At 39.5% G+C, this 19,351-nt stretch overlaps 1 protein-coding gene across 3 annotated transcripts in view; it reads left to right on the top strand.

Moving 5' to 3' along the window:
• LOC104150268 (multiple epidermal growth factor-like domains protein 10) overlaps positions 1–19,133 on the top strand; it is a 106,607-nt gene extending 87,474 nt beyond the window's left edge. For all 3 annotated transcript variants that reach the window (XM_068924843.1, XM_009684410.2, XM_009684409.2), the window contains exons 15-25: positions 83–217; positions 624–752; positions 3,021–3,149; positions 4,806–4,934; positions 7,385–7,513; positions 8,045–8,281; positions 9,287–9,414; positions 9,587–9,710; positions 11,743–11,787; positions 13,371–13,577; positions 14,563–19,133. In XM_068924843.1, the coding sequence (XP_068780944.1) occupies positions 83–217; positions 624–752; positions 3,021–3,149; positions 4,806–4,934; positions 7,385–7,513; positions 8,045–8,281; positions 9,287–9,414; positions 9,587–9,710; positions 11,743–11,787; positions 13,371–13,577; positions 14,563–14,723 (1,553 nt within the window). In that variant the 3' untranslated portion in view covers positions 14,724–19,133. The remainder of the gene's footprint in view (positions 1–82; positions 218–623; positions 753–3,020; positions 3,150–4,805; positions 4,935–7,384; positions 7,514–8,044; positions 8,282–9,286; positions 9,415–9,586; positions 9,711–11,742; positions 11,788–13,370; positions 13,578–14,562) is intronic.
• The last annotated feature ends 218 nt before the right edge of the window (positions 19,134–19,351 follow it).

Here is a 19,351-nt window from a genome sequence, read left to right as displayed (position 1 = left end):
AAGCGGTGAGCCCACTAAAGAGGAGTTCATGGCTGTATAGGTAGCGCCAGAGACGACGACGGTCTGTTCTTTCTAATTCCAGTTTGTTCCCCTGGGTTTTATGGACACCGTTGCAGCCAGACATGCCCCCAGTGTGTGCACAGCAGTGGTCCCTGCCACCACATTACTGGACTATGTGACTGCTTACCTGGATTTACAGGAGCCCTTTGTAATGAAGGTACAAGCTGTAATTAATGCTCCTCTAATTACTACGATGCTTGGTAGATGCCAAGAATTCTAATAACGTTCCTTTTATCTATTGGATACCTATAAGACTAAAAATGGTTTCTGTTGTAGTATGTGAAGTTTGTAAATGTTGAATCTTAGGCAATTTTAAGCTGTTTGAAAATTTATGAGAAGTATGAAAAATGCCTCTCTTCAAACCAACGCTCTTTTTTCTATGTATTGTTTGTAAAATGGGTAATTGAAATGGGCTTACCAGAACCTATAATGCCTTGCTTCAGTATTATACTAAATAATATACTTTTCTTGATCCAAACACCAGTTGTTTTTTCTTAAAATAAAGAAGATGCAATCTATGTGCTAATTTCTAAAGAATTCTAATACTGATATCTTGTTCTCAGTGTGTCCCAGCGGCAGATTTGGCAAGAACTGCATTGGAATCTGCACCTGTACCAATAACGGCACGTGTAATCCTATCGACAGGTCTTGTCAGTGCTACCCTGGCTGGATTGGTAGTGACTGCTCTCAGCGTAAGTGTCAACTTTTTTTTCTGTTACTTTTCAGTAGCTGAACCGTGACTAGTTGTTTTAAATTCTCTACTTCTTGGTGAAAAAAATACTTTCAAAGTGAAAAGTGAGAACTTCATGATGTGTCATGAAGAGAGATTTGCCTTTTTTGTATTTCATTTGCATTATTACAAACTTATTTGCGTTATTACAAAAACTCATTTGCATTGTGAACTTTCTAAGAAGGCTGGGGGGCTGCTTCACAGAGTTATTTTATTAAATAATTAGGTGTACTACTGATACGTTCCTGATACAAGAAACAAATTCCTGAAACAAAATTCTCAAAGGAAGCATAACCAATTCCATAAAGTAATAAAATGCACATAGTCCTGCAGTGCATGTGTACAAAAACTTCAGTCAGCCCGTTTTTAAGAATAAATGTAGTTACATCAGACCCTCATACCTCAAAATTCAAAAGACACTGCGCAAGGGTTTCCAGGGAGGTGCATTTCCTAATAACATGCCTCATTGACTGGTCCAGGTTAGCTGGCTCTGTACCGGTGCGATGTAACATCTGGTCCGTTTGGAAAAAACCCTTCTTTGCTGGCTAAATTCTGCGAAGTGATTAGCATCCGCAACTATGTATGAGATGAAAATAAATTTTGAGCCTGTTCCTGTGGAAGCCAGTAGCAGCATAGGTGCTGGGTCCATATTTTTATGGTGAAATAAGCAGGTTATTGGAAGAGTAGCAGCATAGGAGTATTTGGGAAGAGGAGAGACTTAATCACTGAATGAATATAAGAAAATGGTGCCAGCAGTATGAATGGAGGCTTCTATTGAGGCTGTGCTCAGGAACCATAGGAAAAGTTTATTTGCTTTATGAAACAGCCTTTCGTTCCCATGGAAAATAATGATTCCATTAATTTCTTTTGGAACTACTGACCTTCTTGAAACACTTAACCTTTCTTCTGTATGTGATCTACATTCCTTCTTGGCTGACCACTAATGTCATACAAGAAATAACAGTACTAAAAATCACTGTAAATCACCAATTGAAACAACAGCAGCAAACTTATTACAAAATGTGTTTTATTTCATTAAAATGGAATATGTTTCTTAACAGTGAATTGTGGGCAAGGGTAACGCTTTGCAAAAATACAGGCCACACATATATCAATCTTTTTGCTTGTACAAACATTTAAAGGATCAAAAAGTTTCTCTTGCTCCTAAGACAGGTCTCTGGACAACCAAATCCAGTGTACAATCATGAGGAGATATCAGTCTTTTTAAACTAATACAGAAGTAGGGATCAGACTTTAGAGTCTAGCCTGTTTCTCCTCTCCTGTAAAATACTCCTTTTTTGCTTCCAGAGAACTGTTTTTGAATAGCACAAGTCTATACTAAAGGAACAAAAAACCTTAAGATGTAAATCCTAGGTTTTCACAGAACAGACCTATTCTTAGAGCACCTTCTGCACTTAGTGATATTCTGACATAGGGAAACTTTTCTGTTGCTGTCTCTGAACAATAATTAGCATTTTGGGATTACTTCACTACTCTTATGGTAGCATTCAGTATCTGATTTGTTCACCATGACATTTTCAAAGTAATCACTGAAATTGCATCTCATAACGTTTTTAGACACTGTTATGAGTAAAAAAAACTTCCTACTTTATAGTTGCTTGCTTATTAGAAATATATTGATTGGTGGGCCTGTGGAAACAACCGGGTAAATCAGAAGCCTTATCCGGTCCAGAAACTGTACCTTAATCTAGTTACATGTTCCACACTTAGGCAAAAATACAGAATCTAACAGTGGAAATACAGGGAGTAGCCTTGCTGTTATGTCAGGCTACAAGATACGTTTCAACCTTCTCTGTCTGTTCTCCTTCACGTTTGAGATTTAAAATGCTTAACCCCTTGACAGTGTGCAGTTGAACTGTCTTCAGATGAAAAACTCACTCAAGAAAAGAGATGGATGTTGCTCTGTGATCCAGTCTGTGAGAAAACTAGTATAAGATAACAGCGTCCTAGTTACCTAGTATCAGATATGTACCTCTGGTTTCTTTCACGTGTATAATTTTTTTTCCAGCACTTTTTATCTAGAACAAATGACTCATTAGTTTAAAAAAAACCAAAATCAGTGCTTGTCTATCTGCTCAGAACAGAGCAGCCTAACGTGGTTTAAAAAAAAAAAAAAAAAACCAAGCAAGACTCATATTTGAATGAGTGCTCAATGTTAATGAGCAGTGAGGATCCTTGTCGTTTGAGATTAATTGATTTGTTGTTCTAGCTTGTCCACCTTCCCACTGGGGTCCCAACTGCATCCACACGTGCAACTGCCACAACGGAGCTTACTGCAGTGCCTATGACGGGGAGTGCAAATGTACCCCGGGATGGACTGGCCTTTACTGTACCCAAAGTAAGTGACCCTTATTGTCCATTCATGCTCTTATGGGCCTGCAAATCAGTGACAGAATTTTCCTTTGGTATTTTCACCACTTTACTTACGGATTTCTTTCTGCGCTGCTAACCTTTTCACACCCAGCAGGCCTACTGCATTGCCTCCGCAGTCGCCGGAGAGGTCCTCGTGTACACCCCGGCACAGCTTCAGCCATGTTTGCATTCAGGCTCCTCTCTGGCCTTCCTGCAGAGGAAGGCAACTTTTGGCTGCGGCTGGGTGTCCCTGGATGTCACCACTGCACGTGGGTCATTGTGGCCCTATGTGCAGTGTGGATGCCATCAGCTGTGCGGGCAGCGTGCTGGTACTGTGTAATTCCTTCCCTCTCCAAAACCTCCCCAGGAAACCTTCCAGCGCTGGGGATGCAGTAACCAATCTTATAACATCATAACACAGAGCTGACTGAAGCACAAGAATAGCTTGTGCCTTAGCTGTGGCTGTGATCTACTGAGGCACAGTCCCTGTCGGCACTGCAAAGTGATCGTGTGGTCCATCTCTCGTCTGTAATTGTTACATCCTGGAGGGCGACTGCTCACAGCAACTCTTGCTCGGCACATATACCGATATAGAAGCTATTTTATCTGGAATTTAGAAGCCGAACTTCATGAGGTTGTTATTTCATCATTTCTTTTGGAATTTTCTTTGTATAATTAATACATTAAATTACTGACGTTTCTAAGATGTTTTCATTAGAAGAAAAATATCAGCAATGCAGTGACTGGGAATAGGTATATGGCACTCATTATATGCTGGCTAACAGTTCACACGAAGTTCGAAAGAGAAAAATTTGTTAGAGATGGATATTGATAGGGAAAAGGTTGGTTTCTTGTTATCTTTATCATAAGCGGTTATATTTATGGCTCGTATTTGGCTTATCTTCATTCGAGGCATGCCCACTGTTTACAATCCGGGCACAAGTATTATCTTTGAACTCAAAATAAATAGCTAATTGTTTTGCATTCAGTGTTTAAAAGCACAGTTTTCATGAAGTCGCAACTCTTCTTTTTCAACTGAACAGTGTCATAGTGGCAGGAAATAACACATATATTATAGGGCCATATGGATGCAGCTCTGGAACACATTCACGGTACTGGTTCAGCTGTCAGCTCTCGTGGTTATTTTGCTTCCTGCTGGTGAATAATGATCTCTGTGCGGTGATACGTCGTCTTCATACTGAAGTGGCATCTTTGTGAAGAGTGGAGGCACAACATGTTGTTATTTTTGCTCTTTATGCTTCAACATCGACTGTGCTGAAAATATGTCCAAAGATCCAAAGATTTATCGCTAGACAGCCTCCCTCTACTGGTTCACAAAGCACCCTCTTTCTTCTCCTGCAAATATCTCCTTAAAACCCATTGCTTCTAACAGCCCATCTTGCTACCTTCTTCTGATCGTCTGCTGTCCCCACAAGTTCCCATTCTCATTTTTGTATAGTTGTTTGTCTGCTGCATATTTTAAACTGCTTAGAATAGGGTAGGTCTTAATCTGTTGCGCTTACGGAGCGCATGTTGCGTAGCAGGGCTACAGAAATGACTTTTCAATAGCATAAGAATATTTGAATGTTATTTCTAGAGCAGTTTTTTCACTCTGTTTTCCCTCCCCCTCCTTGTGTTGCAGGATGTCCCCTAGGGTTTTACGGGAAGGATTGTGCCTTGATTTGCCAATGTCAGAACGGAGCCGACTGCGACCACATAACGGGGCAGTGTACCTGCCGCACAGGATTCATGGGGAAACACTGTGAGCAGAGTAAGTGGGAGCTGGAATTGGTCATGCTTGATAACAACAAATACTAAAACCTCGAGCCGAACTTCTGTTGTTTTGGTCCGTGTTCTCATACAGCCTTTTGGCCTCACTGGCAGTTTTGGCTGAGCAAGAGCTTCAGGAATTCGACCAAGGCTTTTTCCAAACATATGAAAACCCACAGAATTAATTATTGGGACTGATTATGATGGCTGTTCCTTTTCAATGTAGCTATAAATCGAAAGACATTGCACTACGTTCTGGTTGCTTTGGGCATAATGCTAAAAAAAACTCCCAACAACCCTGACATGTAAAAGTAACAAATGAATCCAAGTAATTGTCATTAGCATAAACCACAATGAAAATAAATAGTTGGAAAACTAAAGATTAGATGTACCACATCAATCCTAGTGGATTAAATTCTTTGCAATGTGACGTTACGATACAATTGGATTATAAGAGGACGATAAATGGCATTTTGTTTTCGTATGTGGCTAATTCTTTCACCAGTTGCATAACAGTAAATCAAGAGTAACGCCACTACAATCAGTGGTGGTATGATGTTGTAAAACACTAGAAGACTAATCAGGCTTCAAAGCAGGGAATCCGGGTAGTCCAACTTTTGTTAAGATTACACAACGGTGCTCCCATACTTCACGCATTGTACCGCACTGCAAAGCCATCCGTTCAACACAAGACCTACATGCCCCTGATGTTTTACTTCATTACTATTTTGAAGGCTTAAATGGATCTTTGGCTTCAGCAGCAGCCTGCACAGGGCAAAGCGGAACACGCTCCCTGTTATCTGCAACCAGGGCTGATGTAGCTGCGTCGGAGCAGAAGGATCACGTGGTGGCCGCAGGCACCACACCTGGCAGCCCTGGAGTAGAAGGTGCCGGAGGGCATTACCCTGTACTAAACATCTCTCCTTACAGGCACCCTTTAATCTCTCAACAGTGAGTCTAGCCCCAGCTGCAACACGTGTTACTTTTCTAAAACTAATGGGCATTCCTCGCTGATTCAAAATGTTTCGCTTCAAAAGAGCGATAGTGTTTAGATAAACTTTTTTTGCAAGATCCTCTTTTGAGGTTGTCAAAACAAAATATTTATTTTAATGTTTTGGCAAATGTGAATTTATTATTTTGTTTCACAGATTTGGTATTTTGTCCTATGATCTGATAATGATTCATTAAAATGTTTTGGTATTTCTGAACTGGAATTTTAGTTTAAAAAATAGACTTTTTGTTCCAATTCAGATTTCAAAATGCCAAAATACCTCACAGAACAATGTTTTTTGGCTAGCCATGGTCTTCAGTAGTGCTAATCTTGTTTTACTGAATGAAACCAAGAGAAGAATAAGCATGAAATTGCACTTGTATCTGGTTTTATCAAGACTGCAAAAAAGTTTCTCTGGCACCTATTGTGTTGCATTATCTTGTAAATTATTCTAATGTACGAATAAATAAAAGATGAGTTGGATTTTTTTTTTAAAAAAGGAAAACAAATCAGTCTAGTTACAAAACCCCTGAGACATTCAGAAAATTGAATCTCAAAAGGAGAAGAAACACCACACTTTTTCAAACCATCTGTAGTACAATAATGTAAAGTCACACGTTAACAGAGGTGGCGATACAAAAAAAAAAAAAAACATTGTTATTGGTGCAGGATAATTCTCTACCATATTAATTACGTGGCAAAGCAGACACTTTGATCAGTAATTAATTATTGTATGCAAATCATTTTGGGAGAGACAAGTTCCTGTAAAACTGTTCCAGTTAGCTTACTTTTCATAGGTTCTTCACATTTTTCTCGGTGATAGTTTCTCATTATGATGTCAAAATATGCTATAAGCAGTGCAGGACCGGTTTCATTTTCTTTATAAATATATGGTGTATATTAGACTCATTCCTACAGTTCTTATCTCCTACTCCGTTACCACAGTAGCACATATGTCATATGACATGACACCAGCCACATATCTGACATCACTTATACGATTACATGATGTTTCAAGTGCTGAGATTTGAATAACTTGGGGATACCTGACATCCTGGTGTAAAACTGGCACTTTATTCACCTTTTGTCCATTTTTCATTGTCGTCTAGCCTGTTAATCTTTGTTTTTCTGATTTCATATTCATTTCCTTAGAAGCACCAAGATTATGGGTCATGGAAAATAACTTCTGAGTATAATTCCCCTTTTGCCTTTACATGCGTATCCGCCTGCGCACATACCTGCACCCACGATCCCTCGCTTATCTTGGGAAAGTGTTTTCGGTAGAGTTCTACCAGTAAGAACATATTGCCATCTGCTGGCCACTTAAAAAAACATGTGTGATTTGACAAAGCTCAAGTGCGGGCATATAAGATCCTGTAGGTGTGCAATAGCAAAACATTTCAGCAGCAATAACTTGCGTCTACTTTTGATGTGTACTTATTTAATCTTATTTTGTGCAGAATGCCCTCAAGGTACCTATGGGTATGGATGCCGGCAGTTATGCGACTGTCTGAACAACTCCACGTGTGACCACATTACAGGAACATGTTACTGCAGCCCAGGCTGGAAGGGGGCCAGGTGTGATCAAGGTAAAAGCCTAGATGCAATAAAATTATTGTGACTGGGTTCTCTAAAAACAGGATCAGTCTATTAGATGTCATGTCTGTATCAGTTGTTAATTTAATCTGATAAATTATGTGTGTTTAAATAGTCTGTTTTATTAAGTTAGATGTACTCTGTAGATTTTTTTAAATATTAGATGCCTCAGAGATAGTTTATTGGAGCAACACGCTCAGGTGCAGATTGCATGAAATCTTCTAGATTGCAGTGCTGTCCAAAGCTGCTGATAGAGCATGTGCTTTATCTGCTCTGTATGTTTTGCCTAGAGAATGGTCTTACTTTTTCAAATCCATGAAATACCTCTTTCTATAAAGATGATGAATGCTTTTCCTTAAGGCTAGGGTTGTCTTTACATTGGTTTCTGACATAGTTCTATTTTTGCATTATTAGATACAGTTAGAATTAGCAGAAAGATTTAGAAGTGAAATACTGTCCTCTACTCCTGACACATGAGCCTCTGCATAAATTTGTGTTGTATATTTCCGTTGTTTGTATTTCAGCTGGTGTAATTATAGTGGGAAACTTGAACAGCTTAAGCCGTACCAGCACTGCCATCCCTGCTGATTCGTACCAGATAGGGGCTATAGCAGGCATCATCATTCTTGTCCTGGTTGTGCTTTTCCTGCTAGTGCTGTTCATCATTTACAGACACAAGCAGAAAGGGAAAGAAACACATATGCCCGCAGTGACCTATACCCCTGCTATGCGGGTCATCAATGCAGATTACACCATTGCAGGTAAGTGCAAATCTGTGCAGGAATTTTGGAGCAGAAGGGTTTTTTTTTCTCCCCCTCTTGGCTTTGAGCTTTTAACTGAGGTTCAAATCTGGCCCTAACAATGTTTGAATGCGTACGTTGCACCTCTTTGCGTTAGTGAGTGCTACTGCGAGCAGGAGTGTATTTGGTTCCCAGAGAGGGTATCTGAAATTCTGCCCTGAAAGCCTCACTGGAAAGAGAGGCAGGGCAAGCTTTCCCCTCTTGAAGAGGATGAAGGCCGAGACCCACTGCTATCAGTGCCCCTTTCCGGGACAGCGGCTGCTGGGACCCTGCTGGCAGCACCACTGGCACACCAGACGCGTGGGGTGCTAGGGCAGGCTCATGTGTTTGCCTCTCAGCTGGCAGAGGTGGCTCATCCGAGTGCAGAAGGATGCTGGTCTAGCATCTATAGTCATTTAGTTTGTTCTGTGTCAGTTTTTTAACCTCTGCATTTAATGCTGTAAAGCTGTTTAACCCTTGTAAAATATGTTTCCTGCTGAGTAAAGGAATTCGCTGACCATACCTACACCTTGCTTTACTGTGTAACATCCCCAAATGTTTCTTTGCATTAAACAGTGGGAGTATGGAGTTGTCAGAGCAGATAAAGACATCTTTTGACAATAGCAGCAGGGTTAGTGATACAGTAGAAGCAGAACCAGAAAATGTTGTGGCCTTGGTGATAAAAGTGTCTACAATTAGGACAGTGCTACAGCTACAGACAGTGGAAGGAGGCAAAGAGAGCAAGGAACCACGGCAGAAAGGGAAGCCGGCCAGTAACACTTGAGAATGCTCTTTGCTGAAAGTGAAGTCATGGATAGTCACTTACTGCTCTGTTTAGTTGATTTAAATGTATGCAAAACTTTCAGAATTTTGTTCTTCAAGAAACTCTGGACCAAATGCTGAAATTAATGCAGCACTGTCAAGAACATATCTTAGAAAGGGAGATGGCACATCAAGTTGCTCATTCTCTTTTTACTTTCCTTTCAGAAACCATGCCTCATGGTAACGGTGGAAATGCTAACAGTCACTACTTCTCCAACCCTAGTTACCATACTCTAACACAGTGTACCACCCCACCTCATGTCAACAACATGGACAGACTGACCCTGGCAAAGGTAAAACATAAAAATGTAGAGGCTTCTGTGTAGATGAGCCTCTGATATCTTTTACTTTCTTCCCTAATGTCTTGTATTGAATTTATTTTTACTTTCATTGATTATCACCTTGTAGAAATTCGGCAACCCTTAATCATTTTCAGTTCCTGTTATCTGTCTTTCTTTGAAATAGTCAAAAAACAACCAGCTGTTTGTCAATCTTAAAAATGTGGAACCTGGAAAACGAGGCACCGTCATGGACTACACGGGAACGCTGCCTGCAGACTGGAAACACGGTGGTTACCTCAATGAGCTTGGTAAGGAAAAAAAAAGGAGGAAAAGGTGGATGTTACTCATTGTGGTTGTGATGGATTGGAAGGCAGAGTTTTTTTTCCCCGTGTAGGATTGGTTCTCCAGGCAAGTGGTATCAAAAGGGTTCTTCTGTGACAGTATGTTACAGAGTGTAACAAAACCTGTAATGCCAGGCTTGTCAGGCAGTGTGTGAGGATCAGGGTTATGGGTTTGACCTTCCTTTAAGGCGGATCCCCAGAGACCAAATATGACTGGTTGAGAGGAACAGTGAACAGACTGATGCCCGGTGCAGACATGATATGCAAAAGAACACATTATTTTGATAGAAACGTTTGCATATTAGTTTTGTTAGACAGTGGGTATTATGCAATAAGGATCCACTCTGGCAAAATTACACAGATTCATATTAAATCACTGGGAGACTGCATAGTTCTGTGGGTTTTTTCTTTTTTTTTTCTTGTTTTAGTCCCCGTCCTATGGAACTGATGCATGAAAAATAGCTTCTAATCATCTGAGCTGCTTTATATGTTCATTCTAAAAGCATCTTCCGAGTTAAGGCTCCTGCTTGCCAAGAGATAGAGCACTGTTCTTATGAAGGGAAATTCCCCAAGTGGTGAAAGTCCTATGTCCTGCTTTTTGCTGTCTTTTCATCCTTCATGAATTCCAAAAAGGCTTGCACTGGATTGCACTGATCATATCTCTGACCAGTAAAAAGCTTGATAGGGATTTTCAGCGCTAGTATAATTTAGAACATTGTTTCACCACCATCATTTCTGGTCCCTACCAGTATCGGGTTCTGGGAATCAGAATCGTAGTTTGCAGCCACTATTTTTTCCACCCCCTCATCCCAAATCTTCAGCTAACCATAGTTCAGCCTAAGAACTTTTTTTCACGAAAGGGTTTCAGTCATAATGTTTTTCAGCTCTACGTTTGCTTAGAGTGTTTGTCTTCGTACTCAAAACTCCTAAGAGATATTAGCTGTGGTTAACCTATAGTAATAAACCATGGAGAGACGGGTTGATTCCAGAGGACTGGATGAATGCTGATGACATGCTGGTTTTCTGAGAGAGAAAATGGGATGACTTGGGTAACTCTGGGCTGGGGACCTTGGCATTAGTCCAGGCAAAAACAACAGAACAGTTGACATGGCATCTAATTAAGGAAGATTTATGGGATGAGAATACAATTTATGCCAATTGTTTTATTAAAAACAGATATTCCCAAATAATGTAATTTTGTTCTTGGATACTGTGAGTTTTGTTGATAGAGATACTGTGTTAGACATAATAGTTTTAGGCTTTTGAAAGGCTTCTAACATAGTACCACGATGCATTCTGATTTAAAAAATTAGCACTTCACAATATCACTTAAAGCTATTTGAATGGATTAGCAACTAGATAAGTGCCAGATCTCCAGAACCAGTTGTCAGTCACTGCTGATTGCTGTTGTTTATATTCGGGTTTATCCTGGGGAAAATGTGTTAATAGCAGACAATTGCATAGCTGTAGACACGGACATAAAGAGCTTTAGGCCATTCCTGTAGGCCAAGGGCCTGAAAAGGAGTGACCCTGAAAAATACGACAGGAGTAATTAACCTTAGGAGTAAAGTACCAAGAGTTGCAGTGAACTTGCTATACCCTGAGGTCTTCGGGTCAGGATGGATGCCTTTCTGGGAGATACAGTTTATTCAGACAAAAAATACGCTTTAATCAAAAAGCAGTTATTGGGCTCATTCAAGAGTAACTGGGTGAAATGTAATGGCCTGTGACATATGTGAGGTCAAAGTAGATAATTTTATAGTCCCTTATGACCTTGAACGCCTGCCTTGCTCAGGGAGCTACTATTTGGAAGTGTGCAAGCACATAGGACCAATGCTTTTGTAACTCTGGACTGGGTAGCTCAGTGCTTGTAAGAGCATTCCTCTGCCAGGGTAGAAATTAACCACAAAGCAATTTTTTAGAAGGTTAGAAGCTGTTATCTAATCATTTTACTTTGATGTTAAAGCTGCTATGTTTCTGGTATCATCATTTTCCTCAGGTGCTTTTGGACTTGATAGGGGATATTTGGGAAAATCCCTGAAAGGTGAGTGTATTTTCTGATGCATTTAAATGAAATAATATAGATATTTAATTTCCTCTTCTAAATCATCTTTGATTTCTGTGAAAGAGAATATAAAATAATTTTGGACTAAATTGTACGTAGTCACTGAAACAATGCATGAAGGGTTGTTTTGGGGGAGTTGTTTTCTTTGAGGGGAGGGATTGCTTTTATGGTTTGGGGTTTTTTTCTCTTTAAAAAAAAAAAAAAAAAAAAGACATTCTAAGCTTCTCATGTCCCGCACATCAACTGTTCCTGTATTACCTGAATCACAACATGGCTCTGTTCTGGCCCATAAAAGGGGATGGCCCCTAACTTCAACCCAGTCAGCCAGGTAGGGATTCATGCTGCCTCCAGAGAAAGGCTTTAGAGGAGATCCAGTTCCTCTTGCAGCTGGCGTGATCCACGTAGGACTGTGCCATGACAAGCCTGCAGTGCTTCATGGAGCTCAGTGCAGGCCTTTGGAAAGTATGAATGTGTAGAGAGGAGTGAAAAGCTCAGGAAATTCAGGGAAATGATATTTTGATCTTTCAAGTTACATGATTTTCTCACGAGACTTTATACTGGACTGTACTGGTGTGAGTCACTATTTTTGTTGCATGATTCAGGTATGCCAAAGTGACTCGAATGTCTAGATATCCAAACAGTGAAAAAAGCGTAGCTAAATATAAAAGAATAATGAGGTAAATATGTAGCAGCTGCTACCTGACGTTCCTTGGTTTTGGAGGATTAGGAGAGGCCTAATTTCAAATACGTTGAAGGTGTCACTGAGTTATAAGCCAGTATTTACTGATCAGCTCCTCATAGTCAGTCTCAAGCTGGATATTCAGAACCAACTGAGAAAGTCTCAGCTTTAAAACTGAAACAACATAGAATACCGCAGAATAACACAGAATACAAAGTAACACAGAAAATAACACGGATACTGTAAAATCTCTTTCCAGCATGAGAAAATACTTCTGAAACCAGTTATTTGTCTTTCAGTCAAATCTCAAAATGACAAGCCATCTGACGCGTCCTCCTCAACTCTCCTATGCATAACCTTATGGAAACTTAGGAGAAACTGGTTACTAGTCAGCATGTTTTCATGGCTGCGTACTCAAACTTGGGGCCTTTCCTAGAAATCACCTTACCAGCCTAGCCGTTAGTATGGGGAGCAGTCTACTAGATCAGTTATTTTAATAGTTTCCTGAGTCTAGCACTTGCAAAGGCAAAAGGTATTCTGAAGTGCCAATTAAAACCTGATTCTGCAAATTACCTGTGTTTAATGGGAACTGAAGGTGCTCAGACTTGGCAGTAAGAATTTGCCTATGGCAAGATCAGACCCATAAAAGAGCAGAGAGGTAGGAAGTGGCTCTGTTAATTGCTATGTAAGACAATTTTTGAAGTGTTGCGACTAGTTTCCATTTAAATACTCGTTTATGAGCAGTTTTGTAGAACTTAAAATTACAGAAGGTCCGTATAACAGCACAGTTTTTCAGAAATGAAAACGTATTTTTCTCTGAATAGTAGCAATGCCCATATTTACGTAGCACATTTGAAAGAGCAGTTTGTTTCTCTTCTTTCAGATCTGGTGAAGAACTCAGAATACAATTTAAGTAATTGCTCTTTAAGTAGTTCTGAAAACCCATATGCTACTATAAAAGACCCACCAGCTCTTGTACCAAAAAATTCAGAATGTGGATACGTTGAAATGAAGTCACCAGCACGCAGGGATTCCCCATACGCCGAAATTGCCAACTCGGCTTCAGCCAATAAGAATGTTTATGAAGTTGGTAAGTACAGACTACATTTTTAGATTGAGAAGCTTAAGGACAAGGAGTACAAGACTCTTCTTCTGGATCAGTTTAGTCAAAACACATGGAAAATCACTGAAAAAAGGTTAATGCTTTCAGATTCTGTCTCCTGCTCGAAAGCTATAACAAACTCATTCTTTTGAGATAAAGTGGTGTAATTCCTGAGAAGACAGTTTGAAATACCTTCAGTTCTGTTCTGTAGCCAAAGGCACCTCTAAATTTCCCTAGTCTGGAAGCCTTTCTTTAAACAACAGCCAAAGATAAGCTCAGCATTTAACTGCAGTATTATTCAGCTCTGGATTAGGCTGCGAAATACTGAATACAGCTGGTCTAGGTGTATGTGAGGGATAGAAGAGCTCTGTTTCCTCTCCTTGGTCAGAAAAAGGAACATCTTCACCCACAAAAGTGTTATTTTGCTGATATGGGTCCTATGTAGTTGCTGCATTATTGAGAAGCCTTTGGGGTTCTTGTGGAATGGTAATTATCGTTATGATCTCTGGACTGAAATAGTGTGCATGTCACGTGTATTAGAGCATATCATTTTCTATTTCTGTTCCCAGTAAGAGATTCCTCTGGAATCCATCAGGATCCCTATTGTGCTACTAAGGATTTTTCTTAAGATCTTGATTAAAAGCCCCAAATTTGGGCCAACATGGCCAGAATTTTGCCTTTTTTAGTTTGTTTGCGCACCAGGAACAGATGCTACTCTGCTTGGTTCTGTCATTAAATACACTCATGGCAGGGCCTTGATGCAGGCTCACAGATGTTATTTGGTGTAAAGCCAAGACACATGAACATCGACTTTTATTTCTACACCTTCATTTCAGGACTCAGCACAACAAAGAATCTATATATTTAAGCAGCAGGGAGAGAATATTTTGCAATGCAGACTGACCTGAAATACTCTGCTTGCCTTCTGTTTGCCTTTTCTTGCGCTCAGTGTATACGTTCTCTTTTGTCGCAGAACCTACGGTGAGTGTTGTCCAGGGAGCGTTCAGTAACAGTGGACATTTCAGCCAGGATCCTTATGATCTTCCAAAAAACAGCCACATTCCATGTCATTATGACTTGCTACCAGTGCGAGATAGCCCCACGTCCTCTACGAAGGAGGTCGGCAGCGAATGACCCTGAAAGCTAATGTGTAGCACAGTGGGACTCTCGAGGAGAACAGTGGCGTGGTTTATGCCCTTTCCTCTAATTTACCATCATATTTGGCTCCTAATCTGTCCAGTAGACAATTGCTATACATTAACCGGGAATCTCAAGATGAGGTTTGTATTGTATGTACAAGGGACAGATGGACAGATGCTGCATAGGAGATCCTGATCAGTGGGGTTTTTTTTGTTTGTTTTTTGGGATTTTTTTGGCAGCAGTTAATTTTATAGAGACAGGTATGCAGCACATTTACACTGTAATCTGCTGGCTTAAAAATAGTAGTTTGCAGATCAATTCTGGTAACAGCTCTCGTTTCAGCTACTTTAAATATGGACTTCATGTTTGTGATTTACTTTGTCATGTTTCAGAGTAGAAATACTCCCAGGACAGTGCAGTTTACCAAATGCCACTTTGTACAGGTGATCTGATTCCTAGTTACATAGAAGAAAAACTGTGTTGCCAAAACTTACCTTCCATTCTGATCTTTAGTCAAGACATTAAGTAACAAGATCTGATGGGATATAGCAAGGCCCAATACTGCAATTGTTTGGGAAAACTATCATCAGATTTTGGTCTGTTACTGGTTACGGGAATACCTTGCTTTTGAATAGTTTTGAAGATGATAAAAGCATTACATACGTCAGTATTATGTGATGCCTCAAGGTCACTGGGTTCTCTAGGCCCAGCACCAGTCCTCAGCAAATCATTTGCTACGTTTCAAATCCATATGTTGCAGTTCTGACCACTGTTTCTGCCATATACAACCAATAATGCATAACATATCAGTAACTACTTCATAAAATATGTAAAATAAATCAGTTTATTTTTGTCGGCATGGACTGAGAGTGAAAGGACAAAGATGATGAACGCTGTAAATCTGAAGTGCAAGGAAAGGTTTAAATTTTATAAACAGGTAGTAATATGGACTGTAATATAGGATAAAAATAGTAAAATGTTCTGTTTTTTTTTTCTTCGAAACAACTAAGCAATCTCTGTGCATATTTGCTGAAAAGGCACCTTTTCTTTTTTTATAGTTGATGTAGGGAAAAATATGCTTAAGCTGGTCTTTTGCATTGCTAATAATGTGACACATGTACCCCATTCTTCATTAACTTGTATCTCCATTTTTAAACTGTGCATCTATGTTTCTAGTGATCTAGCTTATAATTGTCAAAATACTCTACTGTGTCTTTTTTTTTTTTTTCATTTTTGCATTTTTGCCAACTAGCCTTTATTTTGTCTGGTTAAGGAGCCCTCTGGCAGGGAGGGAGAGGATTAATGTAAAACTAATGTCTGTCATAGGTGGTTAGCAAACACATAATAGCTTAAATTAATGTATTAATTGGAAAAAAAAAAAAACCCTGCGATGTGTTTTTGTTGAGGATAATAATAAGAAAGCAAAAGAAAAGGAAAGAGCAGACTGTCTTTAAAGTTTAGCTCATTCCATTGACTATGCGGATGGAGCTCATCCTTCCAAAAGGCTCCTTTCTCTGTCTCCTATAGTCAGTTGTGACCTGTACAATTCAGCGGAAATAAAATTTGCCAAGGAATTCATCCCTTGATGCAAAATTGTGCACCAAAAATATCAGCCCCAAAATATAATGGTTTATTTAAACTGGCCCTTCTCTTTCAGTGGAAGTTACCTTTAGAAACCTAACAGTGATAGGCTGAGCTGTGGCAGTATTGGCTGCAACTGCTGATAATATCAGCAGTGCTACCTGCTAGCATGCTGGTAGCACAACTCCAGCAGCCTTTTCCACCTTGCCCGGATGCTAACTCTGCAGCTTGTCATGAGTAGGTTCTCCCAAGGCGTGGTGCATCCCTGGCTGATGGAGAAAGGATATGGGAAATTGCATCGTATGGCATATAATGGGAAGCATAAAGTCCCACTGGTCCTCCCTTCTCTCTGCACCGGGGTCGCGTTTCAGCACATCGCAACTGTGATAGGCTGTATGATGCGAAGGGCAGATGATACGTCAACAGTTCGGTGTATGCGCTCTCCAGCTCAGCACAAGGAGTGCCGCAACGGTTCTTTTATCTGAAAGTCTGGATCGCAATACAGTCTCAGACAAAGAATTATCATTATTATTGTGATGGCGTTGATATATTCCTAGGAAAATTGGAACCCGTTGCCTTTGGAATACTAACTGCATTGCAGAGGATCAACCGTAAGAAAAACTTAAAAAAAAAAAAAAAAAAAAAAGTTTTCATTTGAAAAAGAATCACAGGGCTGAAATGGAAACGCAATGTACTTTGCATTTATTTGTTGTCATTAAAGTGGTGAAAAATGAGAGCGCTGCTTCTGAAGGCATCGCTGTGGGTGTGCTCAAGGCTGCGAACAGATGTGCCTGTATGAAGCGACCCTTGACGGTCTTTGCTCCTGATGGACATAAGCAGTGGCTGCTTTGCAATTCCTTGGGCAATCCTTGCACATCCTTGGAGTAGACGTTTGATCGGCTTTGGACTTTGCGATTATAGAAACTGCCTACAAGATTTCAAAAGCCAACCACCGTTTAATCCCTCCTTAAGACAAAGTATCGACTGAGTTTGTGTGCACATAGGTACATGTAGTGCTACTGATATATACATGTTTGTACTGTGTGAGACAGACATTAAAATAAAACCTTTCTTCTCTGATGCCGTGAATAGAAATTGCTGTACTTAGCAATCGTGGGCTCACAAAAATTTATTTTCTTGCTCTATGTATAATTTGGAGACTGCTAGGTCAAGTATTCTTCATAATATAACCAGTTCTTTTTGATATACATCAGTGAAGAACTGAATAAATGATTTTTAACTTGTCTGAAAATTTCCAGTAGGTCACATATCCTCAAGTGATATATTCAGCCAAATACTCATGAGAACAGATAAGTTTCTGATCATTTTGCCTATTGCTTATGTTCTAAATACACCCACCACCAAAGTCAGCCTTCTGTACGTGGGTACAACTCCTGCTGAGTAGTCAGCGTAAGCAGTCTGCGTATATCAGCGCTGTGTTTGCAAGACATCTAGGTCAAGTTTAAAGATTTGTGAGTTTTCTTTGTGGATGATCATTGACAGATGCTCAGAAGACCGACTGCCTGCCGGGATAATATAGTCTTGTTAAATGATATCGATGTATCATTGGAAAGGAAGAAAAGCACATCGGACTTGAGTTAGCCATCCTCCTATCTCTTGTATGGGGGAGAGGGAGGCTTCTTCTGGAGGAAACTTTGCTCTTAACTCGGCGGAGACTCACAACTCAAACCTCGTGACTGTTACGTAGCCCTTTTTGTAGATCCTAGTGTGCTCTTTAAAGAACACTTCTCAACGTGTATACTGTGTTCTGGTACGAACTTAATGAATAAGCTGATGTAATAACTTAGTAATCACCATCTGTATAGAGGATTGGCTTCACCAGGCTGTGAATGGAGACTCCTTTTGTCTCTGTATGTTCACGTTACAATAGTGAGAAAGACATCATTGAAACTGAGATAGCTATCCCTAGCAATTTATCAGTTTATTAAAGTAGAAAATTGTGCACAAAGTCAATAGCTGATTTTAAAGGATGTAGAGAGGATAAACTTTGAACTTTTAAACAATGTAGGCGTATTAATTCTGGTCACTTAGAAGCATAATGAACCTCACGGCTCTTTACTTTATCAAATTTTTTTTTTTTTAATCACTCTGTTACACATAAACTGTCCTCATCTTGATCTACCCAGAGAACTGCTATTAATTATAATTGCAGATGCGCATGCAGATTACAGGAGAAAGCAGATTTCATTGTACTCGTACTGTCTGCTGAGACAGTCTGCAAAGTCAAGTTAATATTGAAGTGAAGTTAGAATGAAAAATCAAAAGTGGGGAATGTGTTATTTAAAATGTATTGGATTTTCAAAGTACTGTGACTAAAACTGAATTTCTTATTAGGTGTGTTTCCAAATAACAATCCCTACATTGCAGCTCTAAAATCCAGACTGAAGAATACAGAAGCTAATTTTGACGAAAATGCTTTATATTAAAGATTGTATAATACAGTAGTTTAAATGACTGAAAATGAATGGGTGTGTGTTTATTAATTACTGTACAGAAAATCTTGCCATGTTTGGTACACTTATACTAGTGCTAGAGCACTGGACCTAACTCTTCTATTTTCAGTTTTCTAGCCCACAAGACTTCACTTTGATATGATTGAATTGTAATATATTTTTTAAAGAAAACCTACCAAGTATGTCTGGCTTTTTTTTTCTTAGCTGTAACAAAAAAAGTGTTTTGTTGTTAAAATATTTTTATTTTCCAAAGATGACTGATGTTCATCATTTTGCCCTTCATTACCATTTATTTCACTTCCCATACTTGTAGGTTAATGTAATAAACTTTCTAATGAAAGATGGAAAATGCTGTGAATTTTTTTGCTTTGTTTTCCATTCTCTCAGGATGCATATTGAAGTAGCATTGGAAATGTAAGGAATGTTTTCTTTGCACATACACTGGACCAGTAAGTAATGTATGTTACTTTCCTTCTTCTAAAAAGTAAGACCTTTGCGATGCTCTGCAGAAAATCAAAGCTGATTTTGAATTTGAAACTCAAGTCCTGCTTAGACCTTTGAACAAAC

This window comes from Struthio camelus, chromosome W (assembly GCF_040807025.1).
Source record: "Struthio camelus isolate bStrCam1 chromosome W, bStrCam1.hap1, whole genome shotgun sequence".
Taxonomy (NCBI): domain Eukaryota; kingdom Metazoa; phylum Chordata; class Aves; order Struthioniformes; family Struthionidae; genus Struthio; species Struthio camelus.
The sequence above is the reverse complement of the archived record's forward strand: the minus strand, read 5'-3'. Positions and strand labels throughout refer to the sequence as shown.